The 19,128-nt window shown below is 45.9% G+C and overlaps 1 protein-coding gene across 1 annotated transcript in view; it reads right to left on the bottom strand.

Moving 5' to 3' along the window:
• The window catches only part of RANBP10 (RAN binding protein 10), a 60,908-nt gene that overhangs the window by 40,696 nt on the left and 1,084 nt on the right, over positions 1–19,128 (bottom strand). The window contains exon 2 of the mRNA XM_027516219.1: positions 18,861–18,972. Within this exon, the coding sequence (XP_027372020.1) occupies positions 18,861–18,972 (112 nt within the window). The remainder of the gene's footprint in view (positions 1–18,860; positions 18,973–19,128) is intronic.

Raw genomic sequence — 19,128 nt, 5'->3', positions numbered from 1 at the left:
ACCCAGGAACCTAACCAACCAAGGCTGCCACAGCCAGGTGGGACCCGTGCTGGGCAACTCTGTCAAAGATATCTCAGTTGCACTCGTGAGAGGGAAGGTCAGAGAAGAGAATGAACAGGTTTTTTTAGTCTATATAGTTGCAGTATACAAAGACACAGTAAGGTATTTCCCCAAGAACTCAGAAACTAGAGAAACAAGTCACCACCATCTAAGTGTAAAATACTAGAAACCCACATACGATGCCTGCTGTTAACCACATATGAGCATCAACATGTGGCTGAGAAGATCACAACAGTAAAAACACCAACCAAGATGGCTAAGGTGTAACTTTTGGTTGCATAATAATGTGAATGTACTTAATGCCACTGAATTGTTCACTGAAAAATAATTAAAATGGTAAAATTTATGTGATGCGTATTTTACCACAATAAAAATGTTTTTCTTGTAAAGCAATCACATGGGGTTGCCTTATTTTGACCATTTCCAAGTAGCTGGAAATTACATTCCAACTGCTCCCTGTTGTAATTGTGCAAGGAACCACCTCACATACGTTTCTCCACCTTGGACTCTTCTCTTCCTCTTCTGGCATGTTCCACGAAACATATGGACCAGTATCCTAACACTACCAGAGTCCCCACCACATGGTGCTCCAGAATCTGCGAGCCTTCCATCTGCAGTAAACTGAATGCCCTTCTCTGACTGGCTGCAACAATGGGTGTTGGAGGAGAAGAAAGGAAGGGTCTAACCTACCCATTTTCCCCTGAAGCCAGCTTTCGCATCTTTGTGGGCAGAACCCATGAAAGACACCAATGAACACATGGCCCTAATAACTGGCCTGCAAGGGTTAGGGGAAAGGAGAGGGAAGGGAAGGGAGAAAAGGGGAAGGAACAACACTTTAAAGAAAGGCTTCTATGGTTCAAAGGATTTGAGACTCTCAAACTGCCTGCTACTTCTTGCCAAAAGGGGACCTTCGGCAACCATCAAGAGCAGAAGCTGTGTAAGCCTGCTGGCAGGATTCCCATTAGGCTAAAACCTGCACATTTTCCCAGAAAAATAGCAGCCCAAATAATCAGCTTCCTGACTTTACATGGAAGAGGCTGCCAAGAGTTGGTCTCCATTCCCTTTATGCCATCTCTGACCAAACAGCAAATGACCCTGACTGCCCTGCAGTCATCAATCAACATACGCCAAGTGCAATAGAGCCAGGAGTTTGGAGTTTTCCTAACTTGGATGCCAGGCCACTAATCCTGCCCTGTTTTAGAGCCCAACACCACATGCGATCCCACCCCTCACATTCAGCTTTCCTGACACTAAGATGAAGGCTTATGTGTTTGAAGCACATGTGCTTCCTGGGTGACCCCTGACTGCTTAGGGCTACAAATAGGGGAGGTCAAGGGTCATCCAGGGAATGTATGCTTGGCCACTAGCAACAGAGATCTGGTTCCACAACTTCCCAAGAGAACAGGGAACTACTAAGGCACATGTACTCAAACACAAGTTACTTAGGTCTCTCAACAGGAGAAGCCCCTTCCACCTCTGGCAGCTACCCCTCAACACCTTCCTATAGACGCTACCCCACAGCTGGGGCAGTGTTTACCAGCGGATGGTCTGGGAGCCTCTGTACAAACCCCAGGGTCATCTTGAGAATCTGAGTAGGTAAGCTAAGGGTAGAGCACCCAGAAGAGACCGGTCTCCACACTTGAATGTCATGCCCCTGTGAGTGTCGTTGATACAGGGAGCAGCCCCACAGGACCCTAACTTGAAATGTTCATATGAGGTCAAGCTAAGTCAGAGTTCAAAGGGAATGAGTCCCAACTCTTCAAACACTGTGTGACATTAAGTCTTTCCAAAAGTATGACGTCCTAAAATTTCAAAAACATGCAGCCTTCTAGCAAGTATTCATACACTTGAAAACTGTTATCCAACCAGGTTAAGATAAGCAAAGAGGCAAAAAAAAACTATAAGGACACTAAAAAACACTGGACTGTACACTGTGAGTGAGCGGACTGTATGGTATATTACTTCTCAAAAACACTCAAACTAGGCATAAAAGGAAACAATCTCAACATAATAAAAGGTCTTATATGAGAAAACCACAGCTAATATTGTATTCAATGGTGAAAGTCTGAAGACTTTTCCTCTAATATCAGGAACAGGAAAGGTGCCTGCTTTCGCCACTTCTATTCAACAGAATATCAGAAGTTCTAGCTAGAGCAATTAGACAAGAGAAAGAAAGAAAAAGGCATCCAAATTGGAAAGGAATGGGTAAAACTATCTCTGTTCACAGATGACATGATTCTATACATAGAAAATTCTACATTCCACAAAAAACTGTTAGAACAAACAAATTCAGCAAAGTTTCAGATATAAAAACAACACACAGAAAACAGCTGTGTTTCAACATACTAATACTGAACAATCAAAAAAGGAAAAGAGAAAATAATTCCATTTACAATAGCATCGAAAGAATAAAATACTTAGGAATTAACTTTGCCAAGAAGGCAAAAAGCTTATACACTAAAACCCCTAAAATGTTGCTGAAATTTAAAAATACACAAATAGTGAGCTCCTTGGCAGTCCAGTGACCAGTAGGACTTAGCACTTTTGCTGCAGGGGGGCTGGGTTCAATCCCTAGTTGGGGAACTAAGATCCCACAGGCACATGGCATGGCCGAAAAATACATTTTTTTAATTTAAGTAAATAAATAAACATAAAAAGACACAAATGGAAAAACATCTGCCCATACATGGATTGGAAGACAATATTGTTATGATGTCAATACCATCCAAAGCAATACACAGAATCAATGAGGGTGTTAAAAAAAAAAGTTAGAATCATATTTTTTTATTTCAAAACTTACAAGAAAGCTACAATAATCAAAACAGTGTTGGTACTGGCATAAAGATAGTATGGTGGATGACTACAACCCTAGAGTCCAGTTCGTCCACTGGAGGCCCTTCGAGTACTATGATCCGGTAAATGAAAGCAGGCCATCCTTGAAGGCCTGGATCTCGGGACATCTAAAGAGGAATGCCTGTTTTACATGGAATTACCAAGGAAAAAGGAGGTGAGCATTTGCTTCCTTCTTGGTAAAAGGTCAGGCAATGCTAGGAACACTCACAGACACAGGCTGCCATGGTCTCCTGGGAGGCAAAATGGGCTCTCGCTCCCCAAGCCAGTGACTAGAATAGACAGAGCTTAGCTCCCCGACAGTTCATATGTCCACCAGGGCTTTCTTTTCAAGCAGCAGGATACATCTGAGGAGCTTGCAGGAAAAGTTATTTACCTTATAAAACAACTGAAAGTAAGCTAAACCCATCTGGAGACTATCATGTGTCTACCACATTAGACACAGTAAGTATAGAGAGACAACCGACAAGCTACCTGGCAGGGAGGCCATCGGTCGGCATCCACCTTCGTCTCTATCCTTTCCTGCAAAAAAACACGTGAGCCTGAAGAGTGACTCTGCCTCTCTGTCAGGCTCTAAAAGAGGGCGCCAAGTGGCCCTGCTTGGGCCAAGCTGGGTGGGGATCCACCGGAGAGCAGGACAGAGCAGGCGCGGTGGCAGCAGTGGCCCTTGCAGACCACCGCCAGGTCCGCCCTGGGGCGGCAGAGGTAAACTGGGGCCCTGCAAGATGACTAGCCTTGAGAATGGACTGGTGGCCTCCGGGGCCTGTGCTGCCCCCCACCCGCTCTGCTGACTCTCCCACAAAAGCAACAGCCCACTGGATCCACTGCAGTCATGCGGAGAGTCTTGAGAACACTCCAGGCGGCTTGCATTCTTCTCCTTTCTCTTTAGTTTTCCAGATTTTCTACAATTAACATAAATTACTTTGAGAGTCATGAAAAAATCATTTTCAAGAGCCAGCTGATGGCTGCACACTGAGGAGGTTGCTGGCTCTCAGCCATCAGACTCTCTCTGGGCTGTCCCAGCGCAACATTTCAATACCAGGGAGACACAGTGGGGGACTGGGCCTTCGTGTCAGCTCGGTATTCTTATTTCCCTTAACCTTGACAGGAGAGCGGAAGCTGCATGTGAAGAGCACACTCGCAGAAACAGCCTAAAAGGGTCCAACTCCATGCTCAGCAGAGGAGCTGGGGCTCTGGCTCACACGGCCCCTGGTGCATCCTAAGCACCTCAGAGAGCACACCCTCAGGAGACCCCGCGGACACAGTGACACAGCCTCAGCACAGCTCTCACCGACTGGAGATTTTTCTATGACCCAGGCCAGCCTGGGGGTGGACAGAGGACAGGACCTTAGAAAGCAGGCCTCTGGACTCTCACACCCTCTGGAGATGTACAACAAGGCCTGGAGGGAGGAGACCACCCTTTGCTGTAAGCCCCCACCCAGACAGAAAGACAGCTTGGAGTACTCCATCCAAGGAACCTCTTTGGCAACAAGTCTGATATTCCCTTCCTGCCTCCTGAAGAGAAGCACACGAGGATTCTAAAGTGACAGGGACACCTGGCAGCTGGGCTCCAGAGACAACACCTCAGACTCTGAAGCCTGGCCTCAGACACTCCAGCCTAACTCAGGACTATGAGTCTTGGATTTTGCCCCACAGCTCAGGTTCCCCGTCAGAAAAAGACAGGTTGGACTAACAGTCTTCTAAGAGCTTTCCTAGCTCTCACCTAGAGACTTCAGCTCTGGGCCGAATAATGTTTGGGTACTGTTCCAAGTGTGCTGAACCCAGATGCAAGCTCAAAATGGTAGAGACCCTGGAGCAGTGATCAAAAGCCAACAAGAAAAGACACCAAAAGAAAAGGAAATTATAGATCAATACACCTTCTGAATGGAGATGCACAAAATTTCAACAAAACTATAGCAAACCAAATTCAACAACATTAAAAGGATTAATACCACAACCAAAGGGGATTTATGCCAGGAAGTCACAGGCAATTTAACATAAGAAAATCAATGAATATAATAAACCACATTAACAGAACGAAGGGGAAAAAAAAAAAAAAAACACACGATCATCTCAATTGATAGAAAAAGCATCTGAAAAATCCAACACCGTTTGATAAAAACACTCAGAAAACTAGGAACAAAAGGGAACTTCTCCAATATGATAAATGGCATTTAGGAAAAATTCACAGCCAACATACCCAATGGTGAAAGACTGAAAACTTTTACCCTAAGATGAGGAGCAGCACAAGGAGTCGACGTTTCACCACTGCTATTCAACACTGTACTGGAAGTTCTATTCAGATTGATTAGACAAGAAAAGAAAATAAAAGGTAAAAATTGGAAAGGAATAAGTAAAACTATTTCTATTTGCAGAGGACATGACCCTACCTATAGAAAATTCTGTATAGAGAGAATCCCAAATGACATACAGGAAGCTTACTAGAGTTAATACATACCCAAATTGAAGGATACAAAATCAACACACAAAAAGCAGCTGTGTTTCTATATACTAACACTGAGCACTTAAAGGAGAAAATTAAGACAACAATTCTATTTACAATAGCATCTAAAATCAAAAAAACAAACAAAACCCTCAGGAATAAATTTAACCAAGGAGGTGAAAATGTTTGTACATGAAAAATTATAGAACATTGCTGAAAGAAATTAAAGAAGACAAAAATAAATGGAAAGACATCCTGTGTTCATGGACTGGAAGACTTCATATTGTAGATGGAAAGTGTTGTTAATACGTTCTAAGTTGGTCTACAGATTCAGCACAATCCCTGCCAAAATTCCAACAGTCTTTTTTGTAGAAGTGGAAAAGAGAACCCTCAAAATCCATACAGACTTGCTAGGGACCCCAAGTAGCTAAAACAATCTTAAAGAAAGAGCAAAGTTAAAAGATTTGTTTCCTGATTTCAAAACTCACTGTAGAACTAGGGTAACCGAAACAGTGCGGCACTGGCACAGGCAGACACGTAGGCTAGTAGGAGAGAACTGAAAGTCCGCAAGTGCATTTACACAGCCAAATCACCTCCAACAAGGGTGCCAAGTCCATTCAATGGGGCAAGAGGAGTCTCCTCAAAAATTGGTGCTGAGACAACTGGATCTCTACTTCACAGCTCGTATAAAAATTAACTCAAAACAGATCAATGATCTTAATATAAGAGCTAAACAAAAAAACACTTAAAAGATTCATGACTGTGGTTTAGGCAATGGATTCTTAGATACGACACCAAAAGAAAAAACAGATGAATTGGACTTCATCAAAATTAAAACTTTTATGCATCAAAGGTCATTATCAAGAAAGTGAAGAGAGAATTCTCTGGCGGTCCAGTGCTTAGGACTTCACACTTCCAATGCAGGGAGCACGGGTCTGATCCCTGGTTGGGGAACTAAGATCTCACAAGCTGTGCAGGAAGGTTAAAACACAAAGAGTGAAAAGACAACTTGGAAATGGGAGAAAATATTTCTAAATCATAGCTTTATGAGGATCTAATATTCAAAAATATACAGAATTCCTACAACTTAACAACAAAAAGACAAAAAACTCAATTATAAACTAGCCAAAGGACTTGAGTAGACATTTCTCCAAAGAAGATATACAAGCGGCCAATAAATACATGAAAAGATGCTCAACATTACTAATCCATTAGAACTGCAAACCAAAATGAGATACTAATTCACACATAGGATGGGGAAGGAAATAAAGAAGAATAAGAGAAAGGGAGAAAGGAAAAAGGAAGTAAGTTATTGGTAAAAAAGTAAAGAAATTAGAAATTTCACACATTGCTGGTAGATATAAAACTGTATAGCCACTGTGGAAAACAATCTGGTAATTCCTCAAAAAGTTAAACAGAACAATCAAGCAAATTTTTTTTTCCCTGTCTGCACAAAGTGCAAAGCCCCAACTGCTCAGCCACCAGGGAATTCTTAAGTATACACTCAATCAAGCAATTCTTAAGTATACACTCAAAAGAATTGAAAAGACAAACTCAAACAGATACTTGTATGCCAGTGTTCATTATACCACTACTCACAATAGTCAAAGATGTAAAAAGCTCAAGTGTCCATCAACAGATGAATGGATAAAGAAAATGTGGTAAATATAAACAGCCATAAAAAAGTAAGATTCTGACACAGGTCACAACATAAGATAAACCCTGCAAACATTATGCTAAATGAAATAAACCAGACATAAAAAGACAATGCCGTATGATTCTACTTTTATGAAATATCTACAATAGGCAAATTCATAGAGACAGAAAGGAGATTAGAGGTTACCAGGGGCTGGGAGGAGCCGGGCGGGGGGGGCGGGGGCGGTGGTGGACGAGGAGTTATTGCTTAACGGGTACAGAGTTTCTGTCTGGGGTGATGAAAAAGTTCTGGAAAACAGTACTGATAGTTGCACAAGTTGAACACAATTAATACCACTGAATTTTACACTTAAAAATGGTTAAAATGGCATGTTTAATGTTGTATTTATTTTAGCACACACATGGGAGTCACCAAAAACACCCATATGGCCCTGCAGGCCAGCATTAGCCTCATCTGGCTTTTCCGGATGAGACAAGTAGGGCTTGGCACAGAGCTCAGTGGAAAGCATCAGAGTATCCAGGCCTCGTGTCGGGGCCAGAAGAAAGAAGTCCCTCACCATAAGCACACAGCAGGTAACAAGAGTGAAGAATACAGACCTAGCTCTTTTTTTTACTTTTATCAAGCCCAGAGACACTTTTAACAAATGTTACATTAGATATATGAACCAATGACTATGGGATCTGAACTTTTTTTTCCCCAGCCACGCTGCACAGCTTGAGGGAATCTTAGTTCCCCAATCAGGGATCCAACCTGGCCTGGCAGTGAAAATGCTGAGTCCTAACCACTGGACCACCAGGGAATTCCCTGAACATTTTTAATTTAAGCTCCATCAATTAACTGTCTCCAGGCCCACAGAGCTCTGGTAGGATGTGACAAGGAGAGAAGGGACAAGCTCCTGAGCCTCAGGGCTGAGATGGCTCTTGCGGGCTGCAGGAAGGTAGTTTGGCCGCCGAGCCTCCCAAGTCAAAGGGTCCGTCACCACTGCCCCGTCCCCTGCCTCAGCCCCGCAAGGTGCTGCTGGAATCTCACCAGACAGTTTCATCCTGACATCTAACACCTCAGCCACAGATCGGAAGGCTGGCAATCTTGTTCATATCAGAATCTGCCCCAGATAAGAAATCAACACCTCCACATCAGAGGGGACCTCTGGGGTCATCACTGACTCAATGGACATGAGTCTGAGCAAACTCCAGGAGACGGTGAAGGACAGGGAAGCCTGGCGTGCTGCAGTCCACGGGGTCGCAGAGAGTCAGACACAACTTAGTGACTAAACAACAACTGGGATCATGGTTACAAAATGGTCCATGGGAGACATTTCAGGAAAAACCCCAACTGACACTTAGTTCTGAAATGAGGGCTAATATTTGATGCTGGGGATTTTAGTTTGTGGTCTGATGGGCCTGCTTAAAGCCACAGTCCACCAGGACACTTGCACCTCAGGTACAAGCTTCTTCTCCAGCAGTCATCCCTCTACCCTGGCCCTCTGCCAGGAAGCCACCCAGTGACCCACTAAGCCCAACTCTGTGTAGCCCACTGACTCCCCCAAGAGGAGGGGTATTACAGAGATGAATGGACCCAACCCAGCAACATAAGGAAGACCATATCTGAAGGCAAAGGAGTCATGAGACAGGACATGCTTGCAGGGAGGAAGGCGGTTTTGAATGTGTCCGGAGACCCTCATGCATCCACCACCACCAGCACCATCAAAGCACCCAGAGAGCCCACGACACAGGAACAGACAGAATAGCCCCCATGGATGGCTCTAGGAAGGTTATTCATAACCCTGGACTCTGCCTCCTTCCTTAAAGAATCTCTTGGGAGACTCAAGGACCAAGCCTTGAATTTACAGAGCTTATCATATTCCAGCATATTACCAAATATGCTGCCCTTAACTATAATAGCACATTGGCACCCCACCTTAATGTGAGCAGGTTCTTCCCAGACCCCCACAACCCATAAGCTCCAGACACTAACCTCTCTGGCACTGTGTGTCAAAGCTGGAGCAGAGCTGAGTGTGGACACAGCAAATGCTCTTAGGTTCTCAGATAGTACCCTTAGCTCCCTAGTTATAGGTATTCATCCAGAAACTGGCCTTGAGTTTGCTTCTTTGTAAGTCAGCACCTTTTCATCATTCTCAGCACAGGGTTTTATTCAAGTAGCCTGCCATTACCTGGAAACTAAGTCCTAATGATTTTGATTTAGGTCATACCTGAATGGTCTAGTGTTTTTCCCTACTTTCTTCAATTTAAGTCTGAAGTTGGCAATAAGGAGTTCATGGTCTGAGCCACAGTCAGCTCCTGGTCTTGTTTTTGCTGACTGTATAGAGCTTCTCCCATCTTTGGCTGCAAAGAATATAATTAATCTGATTTCAGTGTTGACCATCTGGTGATGTCCATGTGTAGAGTCTTCTCGTGTTGTTGGGAGAGGGTGTTTGTTATGACCAGAGCATTTTCTTGGTCTATTAGTCTTTGCCCTGCTTCATTCCGTATTCCAAGGCCACATTTGCCTGTTACTCCAGGTGTTTTTTGACTTCCTACTTTTGCATTCCAGACCCCTATAATGAAAAGGACATCTTTTTTGGGTGTTAGTTCTAAAAGGTCTTGTAGGTCTTCATAGAACCATTCAACTTCAGCTTCTTCAGCATTACTGGTTGGGGCATAGACTTGGATTACTGTGATATTGAATGGTTTGCCTTGGAAACAAACAGAGATCATTCTGTCGTTTTTGAGACTGCATCCAAGTACTGCATTTCGGACTTTTTTGTTGACCATGATGGCCACTCCATTTCTTCTGAGGGATTCCTGCCCGCAGTAGTAGATATAATGGTCATCTGAGTTAAAGTCACCCATTCCAGTCCATTTCAGTTCGCTGATTCCTAGAATGTCGACATTCACTCTTGCCATCTCTTGTTTGACCACTTCCAATTTGCCTTGATTCATGGACCTGACATTCCAGGTTCCTATGCAATATTGCTCTTTACAGCATCGGACCTTGCTTCTATCACCAGTCACATCCACAGCTGGGTATTCTTTTTGCTTTGGCTCCATCCCTTCATTCTTTCTGGAGTTATTTCTCCACTGATCTCCAGTAGCATATTGGGCACCTACTGACCTGGGGAGTTTCTCTTTCAGTATCCTATCATTTTGCCTTTTCATACTGTTCATGGGGTTCTCAAGGCAAGAATACTGAAGTGGTTTGCCATTCCCTTCTCCAGTGGACCACATTCTGTCAGATCTCTCCACCATGACCCACCCATTTTGGGTTGCCCCACAGGCATGGCTTAGTTTCACTGAGTTAGACAAGGCTGTGGTCCTAGTGTGATTAGATTGACTAGTTTTCTGTGAGTATGGTTTCAGTGTGTCTGCCCTCTGATGCCCTCTTGCAACACCTACCGTCTTACTTGGGTTTCTCTTACCTTTGGCGTGGGGCATCTCTTCATGGCTGCGCCAGCAAAACACAGCCAATGCTCCTTACCTTGGACGAGGGGTATCTCCTCACCACCACCCTTCCTGACCTTCAACGTGGGACAGCTCCTCTAGGCCCTCTTGTGCCCACAGGACTGGAAAAGGTCAGTTTTCATTCCAATTCCAAAGAAAGGCAATGCCAAAGAATACTCAAACTATCGCACAATTGCACTCATCTCACACGCTAGTAAAGTAATGCTCAAAATTCTCCAAGCCAGGCTTCAGCAATATGTGAACTGTGAACTTCCTGATGTTCAAGCTGGTTTTAGAAAAGGCAAAGGAACCAGAGATCAAATTGCCAACATCTGCTGGATCATGGAAAAAGCAAGAGAGTTCCAGAAAAACATCTATTTCTGCTTTATTGACTATGCCAAAGCCTTTGACTGTGTGGATCACAATAAACTGTGGAAAATTCTTCAAGAGATGGGAATACCAGACCACCTGATCTGCCTCTTGAGAAGTTTGTATGCAGGTCAGGAAGCAACAGTTAGAACTGGACATGGACCAACAGACTGGTTCCAAATAGGAAAAGGAGTACGTCAAGGCTGTATATTGTCACCATGCTTATTTAACTTATATGCAGAGTACATCATGAGAAACGCTGGACTGGAAGAAACACAAGCTGGAATCAAGATTGCCGGGAGTTGGAGAAGGAAATGGCAACCCACTCCAGTACTCTTGCCTTGAAAATCCCATGGGTGGAGGAGCTTGGTGCAGGCTACTATCCATGGGGTCGCAAAGAGTTGGGCACGACTGAGCGACTTCACTTTCACTTTAAAACCATAAATGTAATTGGTTTTCCTACCTTTTCATGCCAATTTATTCCATTAAAAATAGAATGAAAAAAAAAAAAAAAGGATTGCCGGGAGAAATATCAATAACCTCAGATATGCAGATGACACCACCCTTATGGCAGAAAGTGAAGAGGAACTCAAAAGCCTCTTGATGAAAGTGAAAGTGGAGAGTGAAAAAGTTGGCTTAAAGCTCAACATTCAGAAAACGAAGATCATGGCATCTGGTCCCATCACTTCATGGGAAATAGATGGGGAAACAGTGGAAACAGTGTCAGACTTTATTTTTCTGGGCTCCAAAATCACTACAGATGGTGACTGCAGCCATGAAATTAAAAAACGCTTACTCCTTGGAAGGAAAGTTATGACCAACCTAGATAGCATATTCCAAAGCAGAGACATTACTTTGCCAACAAAGGTTCGTCTAGTCAAGGCTATGGTTCTTCCTGTGGTCATGTATGGATGTGAGAGTTGGACTGTGAAGAAGGCTAAGCACCGAAGAATTGATGCTTTTGAACTGTGGTTTTGGAGAAGACTCTTGAGAGTCCCTTGGACTGCAAGGAGATCTAACCAGTCCATTCTGAAGGAGATCAGCCCTGGGATTTCTTTGGAAGGAATGATGCTAAAGCTGAAACTCCAGTACTTTGGCCACCTCATGCGAAGAGTTGACTCACTGGAAAAGACTCTGATGCTGGGAGGGATTAGGGGCAAGAGGCGAAGGGGATGACAGAGGATGAGATGGCTGGATGGCATCACTGACTCGATGGACGTGAGTCTGAGTGAACTCCGGGAGTTGGTGATAGACAGGGAGGCCTGGCGTGCTGCGATTCATGGGGTTGCAAAGAGTCAGACATGACTGAGCGACTGATCTGAATGATTTTGAAAGCATTGAATTCCATGTAATAAACCCCCTACCTGCTTACAGTACCTGAAATCATTTTCTGTTCTCTGCAATGTTCCCAAATGATACAACATACATAACAGCAATAACCTGCATTTTTTTAAATCTGCATCTCTCTGTCCCCTCTGCTATTTTTAAAATGTACACTGTGTCAGGTATTGCAAGAGTATTCTTTTACAGTTAAAAAAAATTATAGGTAAAATAAAAATACATTTTGGTTAAAAAAAGAAAAAAGGCAAGGCATATATAACTACCAATAAACTCCTGGCACAACAGTTGATACTAAAAGAGAACCCTGTATAAAATAGCCCATGCCAATTTCAGACACATGGCTTTGTAAACTGGGTTATAACCAATTCTACTCAGCAGACTGTCTCCTCTACTTCTTTCCTCTTGGTTCAGCTTGACCTCAGCAAAGTCCTCCAGAAGACAAGAGCTGAGCCCTCGGACCATCGGGGCACACTGCCTTTCTCCTCTCTCCACCTCTTCTCATCTGAAATTGTCTCTGCCCCAAGGACCAGTAGGTTTCTGTATCATATGAAACTCTGACAAAAAGACAGTAGCTGCCTGGTGTGCTGGGCAGTAAGAAAACTTCTGGGGCTCTGTATGGACAAGAATGAGTGCTGCTATTGGCCCATAATGTTTTCCACGGAAGCTGAGCAGACAGTGCAGGTATTTGAGCCTTGACACTTGGGGTCCATAACCTAAAGTAAACTTCTCTGAATCCCAAGCCATCTCTAAGGTCCAAGAGGTAGGAGCGGCAGAGAGCATGTGAAGAACACAAAGACTTACCCCTCCCCTGCTTCCCTAAACAGTCCAGAGCATATTTTAACTAGCCCTTTCCTGACACGGGGCTGGGCCCTGTTCCAGCAGCAAGCCCCCCACCCCACTGCTTCTTTTCTAGCAAGAGTCACAACCTCACATTTCAATTACAACAAAACACCAAGCATCTTGGAGCTAGACAGATTTCTAGGGAGGCAGAGGAACATCCTTGCATTTAGAAGTGGTGTTATCCACCCCTCTCCTAGTGGTCAGTCCCTTCTTTCTAACTGACCTCTGACTATAGAGACCCACTCTGGGGCCCCTGATTCCTTCTCAATGGTCCCAGAATAGGATGGCACATGGTGCCTGAAGTGCAGAGCTGCTGAGCCCATCCTCCTATTTGCTCCACTCCAAGGAGCTCCTGCTGCCCTTCTAATGGGAAATCCCCCTTGCATGCCGACCTATCCAGGAAACAGACCAAACATGCCTGAGAACAAAAAATAATGGGGGTGTGGCGGAGGGGCTGGGGGAGGGCGTGAAGTGAATTTTAGAAATTTCTCTACAGGCTGATCCTTGACGAGGAAGTCCCCAGTTTTGAAGAAAGAAGCCACACTCCCCACTCTCAGCTCACCGGTGGAGCCTGGGTGGTGACATACAATGGGCAGAGAGGTCTCAGGGAAGCCCACATGTGCTCAGGGCAGGAGTGAGTCTTACCAGAAAAGTGGACACCACGTGGACTCCAGTCTTCTTGCTCTAGGCCAGATCACACCTGAGTACACCCACCCAACTAGACCTGGACTTTAACACCCAACACAGGTCAGTGATACAAGGCTCCAAGCTGCTCCAGAGCCTCAACATGCTGGGTCTCCAGAAACAGTGCCACGCGTTACTAGGGAGAGATGCAGTCAGTGTCTGCCCAGGAGGCCATCAGCACTGGGGGGTAGTCAGCGCGAACAAGGAACCACCGTCAGCAGCCGCCTTGGGCAAAGACAGCACCAACTTCTCAAGGTTGGCAGGACAAGGCCTTCCTCAGGTCCACAGATGGGCACCAAGTTTCTCAACTGCACTGTACACAGCAGAGACTGGAGTGGGGAATCCCAGGGTTGAGGGGCCAGCCACAGGCTGCCTCTCACTGGAAGGCCTGTGCTCAAGTGGCTCACCAAACCAGAAACATGGCAGGTGAGGTCTTAATTGGGTGAGTGGATCTCTGAGTCTGGATGGAAAATTATGGACAGTGTTGCCTTTCAGATGGGACTTAACAAATCAGAGTACCAGAGAATACCAGCACACACAGAGGCCTTCTGCCTCTAAGAAGTCACTCTGGCTGCCAGTCTTCAACCTCCTGCCTCCGCATCCCACCAAACAGGAGAGAGGCCAGCCAAGAGAGAGAAAAGATAACTGCTGGAGGGAAGCCACAGCTGGAATCGAGGACCTAAAAGCACCAGCCTGCACCGGACTGGGATCTCAGGCAGCTGGGCCTGGTGGAACCAGACCAGTGGAGTCTCTTCTCCCCTATCCATGCTCAAAAGTGCAGGCAGATCCAAAATCCTCATACATTGCTGTCCTCAGGATAAGGCCAAGCTCCTTAGCCAAAGCACACTGGCCAGGTATTTCTGACCTGGTCCCTGCCTCTCTCACGCTCCGTGTTCCCCATCTTTTGATGCACTGCTCCCTCTGTCTAGGGTCTCGCTTCTCGCTTTGTTCACCTGGAATGCTCCAATCTGCCCTTCCAGATTCAGCATCCTCACTTCTTCTATGAAGTTTTCCCAAATTCTCAGGTACAGGAGGAAGTCCAACCTCTGGGCCACCCCTGGGGACGGCACACATCATGGATGGGCTTCTGCTACACCACCCTGTGAGGGCATGTGCACAGGCATACCTGCCTCCTCTCCAGATGGGCCTCAGGCCTGTGTTCCTGGGGCCCAGGTCTGGGACCGGGACAAAACGATGCATGCTTCGCTGTGATGTGGAGAATTAATGATGACCACACTGCTGACTGGCCAAAGAAAGTCAGCTACAAGTGCAAGGAAAGGCAGGCTGGCTGTGGCCAGAGGGCCAGAGGGCCTGAGCACCAGCTGCAGAGGAGAGGAGACCCCCCACCCCCCCCATTCCATCCGGTGCTCTAGCCCAGGCTTGCTGTTCTTGGGCAGAGCCACTCATCACATGTCAGGAGGCCGCCACCACTGCTGCTGGGATGATGTTACAGTCTATTTTGAGGGTCACACTGGAGCATCTGTCAGCCTGGCCAGCCACACCCTCTATGTGTCATCACTAAGAGCCGGAGACACCCAAAGGTCCACAAACTCTGCCTGAGCACGTCACTCCCCAGGGACCCTCGGTTTCAGGGCCTCCTTGGCTTCCTAACAAAATCAACTGAGATGCCCTTATCTCCTGGCACCAGGGGCAGGGCTCTGATGTCTCCTCTTGGGGTTCCCAGCTCTGGTGACTCGGCAAAATGCAGCTAAAACCCGTCAGTGTGAGCCCAGCTCTTAGCTCAAACATAACCCCTTCCTTCTCCAGCCCTCCCTTATATGTGAAGAGCGCCCAGACGTCAAGCCAGTTACCAACCACGCTCATTTTTAAGTCCAACAGGTCTCACTTGCTGAGAAACTCCTACTCATCCCTCAAAACCATGCCCAGGCTCTGCCTCCTCACGCAGACAACCCTTCAGTTCATTCTTTGGTAGGTAGGCCAAAGGCTTTCTGAGGACAAGGCTGGCCTGTGCAGGCTTTCCTGTTGTTCTCCCTGTACCAAGCATGCACTTGGCACATAGCAGGTACGAATCAATATAACCCTTGAAATGAAATCTTTCTAAGTAGACTCGCTTGAAAGTCAAAGTCACCTCTGACTCTTTGTGACCCTGTGGACTGCAGCCCGCCAGGCCCCTCTCTCCATGGAACTCTCTAGGCAAGAATACTGGAGTGGATTGTCATTTCCTTCTCCAGGGCATCTTCCCAACCCCTGGAATCCTGACCCAGGGATCAGACCTGGGTCTCCCGCATTGCAGGCAGATTCTTTACTGTCTGAGCCATAAGGCAATCAGACACGCTTAGTGTATTCTTCTACAAAAGACATCTTCAGAACAAAGGCCTTTCTGGAAAACAGTGACACTGATGACTCGGTTCATCAACACCTTTTAAAAAGGAGGCCTGTCCCCAAATCTGCAGAAAAACAGGTCTACAGATTCAGCAGAATGTTAAGTCAACCAAGCCCAGTCCACCGCATGCCACACTTCTCTGGTCCCAATCAGCACTAAGCACCTTTTGGCTCTCTAAGAACACTAGGACCTCCTAAGATTCCGACTGGACATTCTCTCCACCCAGGGGAAGAATGCAACAGGGAAAGGTGGCAGCGGCGTGGACGCACGTGTCTGGGATCAGGTGAAGGCACTGACAAGTTAGGCTACTCCACTGCACGCCCTAAGCCCTGTGGCCAGGGTAGGTCGCCAAACATCCCTGGGGCTCAGGGCTCACCCATGAAACAGGTACATCATCATTCACTCCAGCCACTTTCCAGAGATGCATGAAGATGGAACTAGATAATACAGGAAAGCTACACAACCGGTTAACACCTGGGTTGTGGACCAAATCCAGGTCAGAAACACACCTTCAACACTGACGGCAAACAGGAAACAAGCTGATGACTGTCTGCCCTGGAACAGCCCCTGGCCTCCTCAAAACCACAGCTGGCCCATCTGGCTATATCCTAGCCATGAGACGGCTTTCAGTAATTCCATAAAGAGGCCATAGGAGACATTCGTACACCTTTCCTCTGAAAGCGGTCAACTAAAGCAGGCCACCACAAGCATACGTGACTCGCGACCTTTCTATGACTGAGGTTTCCAGGTCAACCTCACAGCTACATTTACCACATGTAAAACTGCTGGGAAAGCTGGGAGAAGATGTTCAACTTTCTGAGGATTTGCAGGCAACACCAACAGTATGACAATCTAGCAAGACACGGGGTCTTTTACAGCAAGATCCACTTATAACTGAAAGGTTAAAAGCCAGGTGAAGGAAATCGGGTCTCTGCATTTAAACACTCCCCTTCTGAAAAACTATTCTCTCCTTTTACTAGCTCAGCTGTTATCCAAAATGATCCATTTTCCTGCCTACAAGGTTAGGACGTGCCAATCCACTTCTTTGGCAGTGTAAGACTGAAACACCAACGTTTCAGTCTACACTGCAACTATTTTTGCCGTGTTTGTTTCATCTTAAGAGGCCATTCTTATTCATGTGAGTTCAAGCACATTAAATGTATGTGCTTTTATCAGACAGTGGAAAGGGAAAATAGAAGGTTCAAAGTGAAAATTGTTCAGTCATGTCCAACTCTTTGCAACCCCATGGACTATATAGTCCATGGAATTCTTCAGGCCAGAATACTGGAGTGGGTAGCCTTTCCCTTCTCCAGGGGATCTTCCCAACCCAGGGATTGAACCCAGGTCTTCTGCATTGCAGGCAGCTTCTCTAACAGCTGAGCCACCAGGGAAGCCCAAGAATACTGGAGTGGGGAGTCTATCCTTTCTGCAGTGGACCTTCCCGACCCAGGAATTGAACCAGGGTCTCTAAAGGGCACCGATAGGGACTTCCCGGCTGGTCCAGTGACGAAGATTCCACGCTCCCAATGCAGGTGGACCTGCATTCAATCCCGGGTTGGGGGGCTAAGGTCCCACATGCCACGTAAGACCTGGCACAGCCAAATAAAGAAATATATTTAAAAATAAATAAATAAAGAGCTCCGATAATATAAACTTCCTATCTGTAAATTCACTACATGGAGATAAAAGTAAAAGATGTAATAGCTCGCCACGGTCAGAATTTCACAGAATTCTGGGATTAAAGGTAGCTCAGATGCTGGCCTAGCTCCCCAGAGGACAGACAAGCAGATGGAAGCCCTGTTACTACCCACAACCACAGAGCCCTCCCAGACAGGGATGTTACAACTTCACCGAGGAAGCAGACAAAGCTCCAACTCCAGCAGTCCTGCCCCTAGCAGAGCCCCCTGGCCGTGCATTTTGCATGTACCACAAGGGGGACTGTCCCTTGAGAAAGGAAGTACTCTGAATGCTCAAAAACACACATTCAGGGTAGAAACAAAGATCACTGGTGGGGTTGGCAAACCACCCAAACCAGACCTAAGGTCTGATGAGGAAAATCTTTCCAAGCCAGCTAAAATCATTTTATTTCGTAACTTAAACACCTGCTTTGTGATAATCACCAGAAAAAAAAAAAAAGAGGCAAACTAGGAGAAGAAAAGGAAGAGAAATGAAAAATTTCCCCTCTGATTTCCTATATCTGCTTAGATCACCCTAAACTAGGGAGCCTCCCCAGTGCTGACTTTAATGAGGACCTTCCTAAAGCTGGTCCAACTGGTGTTCAAGTCACTGGACTGAAAAACAAGTTTATGAGTAGCAAAGTCACCTGATTCTGACCATGTCCATGCTGTTTACCCTAAGATGACAGGCCAGTGGTTGCCACAGCTTTGATGAATGCTGCAAAGACTCTACTATCTCTTTGAAGCCCCCAGGGGCCTCTACATGACTAAATGCCATAAAAAGGAACCTTGAATACAGCAACAGCGTGAAAGGAGGGAAGTGACAAACATCACACAACGTGGAGGAACTTCATTCTGGACGCTCAACTGTTAATGTAAACTTGTTACTTGTTTCCCTGACTTGTGAGGGAAACAGTCATTACATCATCACCAAAGAGAAGCCCCTCTTCTACAAAATGTACCTACTTGCCATCAAAAGCTACTGCTTAGACCAGTTCATGACCACAGCCGGGTAACAGGCACCCACTACTCAACCCTTTGCAGCTCAGACCCATGCAGCTCAGCAGCTCATACAGGCACAAGCGTCAACCAGGAGACCTCAAACTCTGACCCAGGGAACAGATCAGTGTTGGGGGCAAGGTGGTCAGGAGGGGCTTACCCATCTCTTCCTTTGCTGACAATCTTCACCTCAAAGTAATAAATGCCACAGGCAGCAGGTATGGGATGGGTGGCACGCACTGACGCCGCATCTTTGTGATTTTTGCCATGACCTAATAGAAGAGGACAAGGAAGAAATTTCAGCAGAGGGAGATACAAATGGAAGCCTCATTCCTCTCTGCTCCACGGCAACTTTACCCCTTCACGGCCAGAGGAAGCCCTTGCAGAGTCCAAGAAATAATCAGACAACAACTAAGCAAATACATAAA

This window comes from Bos indicus x Bos taurus, chromosome 18 (genome assembly GCF_003369695.1).
Source record: "Bos indicus x Bos taurus breed Angus x Brahman F1 hybrid chromosome 18, Bos_hybrid_MaternalHap_v2.0, whole genome shotgun sequence".
NCBI classification, from domain to species: domain Eukaryota; kingdom Metazoa; phylum Chordata; class Mammalia; order Artiodactyla; family Bovidae; genus Bos; species Bos indicus x Bos taurus.
Note: the sequence above shows the minus strand (reverse complement) of the source record. Positions and strands in the feature narration are given on the sequence as shown.